The sequence below is a fragment of the Mandrillus leucophaeus genome, unplaced genomic scaffold (genome assembly GCF_000951045.1).
Source record: "Mandrillus leucophaeus isolate KB7577 unplaced genomic scaffold, Mleu.le_1.0 Scaffold11, whole genome shotgun sequence".
NCBI classification, from domain to species: domain Eukaryota; kingdom Metazoa; phylum Chordata; class Mammalia; order Primates; family Cercopithecidae; genus Mandrillus; species Mandrillus leucophaeus.
In genome coordinates, this window is record NW_012099209.1 from 1,575,538 (window position 1) to 1,577,807 (window position 2,270).

The following is a 2,270-nucleotide window of genomic DNA, read 5'->3' on the forward strand; positions in this document are numbered from 1 at the left end:
AACCTCTGACTCCCAGGCTCAAGCAATTCTTCTGCCTCAGCCTCCCAAGTAGCTGGGACTACAGGCACAGGCCACCACCCCCGGCTAATTTTCTTTTGGATTTTTAGTAGAGATGGGTTTTCACCATGTTGGCCAGGCTGGTCTCGAACTCCTGGCCTCAGGTGATCCACTCGCCTCAGCCTCCCAAAGTGCTGGGATTACAGGCATGAGCCACCGCACCCAGCCTCCATTCTATAGCAATCTACACAGGAGTAAATGGAGGCTCAGAGACGGGTAGTGATTGGTGGAAAGTCACACAGCAGTCTGGTCTAGACTGGGGACCCAGGAGTCACATCAGATCTGACCGGGATAAAGTTGGGCTCTCCCTCATTCTCCAGTCCCAGTCCCCAGGACTGACCCCAAAGTTGGAGGCGGCGAAGCGGTCAGAGGCAGACACGTTGGTGGAGGCGGTGGTGTGCGCGTAGTAGGCATTGATGTTGGCGAGTAGGGTGCTCATGACGGCAGGCACCCCCGGGCACATATACTTGGAGGAGAGGCAGGCAAAGTGGCTGGAGAGAGGGAGCAGGAGGCACTGGGCCAGGGGTCCAGCTGGGATGGACCAAGTTCCTCCCTAGAATGCCTCCAAGATAGCATCTGTGAGTGGGTCTCCGTCACCTCCCAAGCCATCCCCTGCTTGATTCTGTCCTTTGGGTCTCTGCATCTCCTCTCCCCTCCATCTTTATATCCATTTGAGTTGCTCTAACTCTGCTTCTTATTTATTTATTCATTTATTTATTTTGAGATGGAGTTTCACTCTGTCACCCAGGCTGGAGTTTAGTGGCGCAATCTCGGCTGACCGCAACCTCCGCCGCTTGGGTTCAAGTGATTCTTCCACCCTAACCTCCCGAGTAGCTGGGATTACAGGCGCACGCCACTACACCTGGATAACTTTTGTATTTTTAGTAGAGATGAGGTGTCACCATGTTGCCCAGGTTGGTCTTGAACTCCTGGACCTGGAGTGATCTGCCCACCTCGGCCTCCTAAAGTGCTGGGATTACAGGCTTGAGCCACCATGCCCAGCCTCTATCTCTGCTTCTAACTCCTCCTTCTCTTCCATGTCACTCCAGATGTCAACCACAACGCCGTCCTGATCTCCAGGGGAATTACAAAACACCCCCCCTCCACCATGCCCACTTCCTCTCTGGATCCTTCCCCTGAGAATCCCTCCCACCCCAGACCTGCCAGTGCCCACTTGGTGACCTCCCTCTTGTTTCCTGCACCCCAGCCTGCAGCCTCACGTCATGGCTTGGTAGATGGACTCAACGCCGTAGCGCATGGCAAACTCGTCCACAATCTCCTGGGCTGTCTCATCGTAGTAAACCTTCCAGGCATCGTCGCCCTTGGCATCCGGGATCTTCACAACCCCATTGTTCTGCACGTCGGTCACAAAGTGGAACAGGTTCTGCCACCATGGGAAAGAAAGTGTCATGGAGAGTGCAAGCGGTCGCCAGGGGTCAGAGGTCCCAGGGTCTGGGGCAGCTTATGTCATCCATCTGCCTGTTTATTCATTAATTCATTCATCTACTGTTTCATCCATCCACACACCCACCAATCTAACTACCCCAAATTTCACCCATCCACTCTTCCAACCTTTCAGTAGTTCAGCCACACATCCATCCACCCATCCATCCATCCATCCATCCATCTCATACATTGATCCACAACTTAATCCACCTGTCCAATCATGCATTCTTCCATACAACCAACCATCCATCCACCCATCAATTTATCCATCCATCCATCTATTCCTCATCTGTCCACCAACTACTCACAACCATCCTCTAGATGTGTATAAGAGACAGCCATCCATCAATTTATCCATCCATCCATCTATTCCTCATCTGTCCACTTATACACATCTAGATGTGTATAAGAGACAGCACGTACACAGGGTGAGCAAATCCTCCTGCACGCGCTTCCTACCCGGTACATGGAGAGGTCAATCCGCAGGGAGTTATGCAGCTGGTCCAGGAGTTTCACAAAGCGCTCTTTCTGAGGAGGAAGGGGAGGAGGGAGGATGGATGGAGCAGGTCATGGCCGCCATACTGGCTGAGCGCCTACTGTACACCAAGTATACCTCATCCACCACCCTCGTAATGTCCATTTCCATTCTATAGTATTATTATTATTATTATTATTATTATTATTATTATGAGACAGAATCTTGCTCTGTTGCCCAGGCTGGAGTGTAGTGGCGCAATCTCGGCTCACTGCAATATCTGCCTCCCAGG

At 51.9% G+C, this 2,270-nt stretch overlaps 1 protein-coding gene across 1 annotated transcript in view; it reads right to left on the bottom strand.

Moving 5' to 3' along the window:
• Positions 1-2,270, bottom strand: part of UNC13A (unc-13 homolog A (C. elegans)) — a 103,831-nt gene that overhangs the window by 42,435 nt on the left and 59,126 nt on the right. The window contains exons 20-21 of the mRNA XM_011991186.1: positions 1,278-1,441; positions 398-548 (exon numbers count right to left, since the gene is read on the bottom strand). Coding sequence (XP_011846576.1) covers positions 398-548; positions 1,278-1,441 — 315 coding nt within the window. The remainder of the gene's footprint in view (positions 1-397; positions 549-1,277; positions 1,442-2,270) is intronic.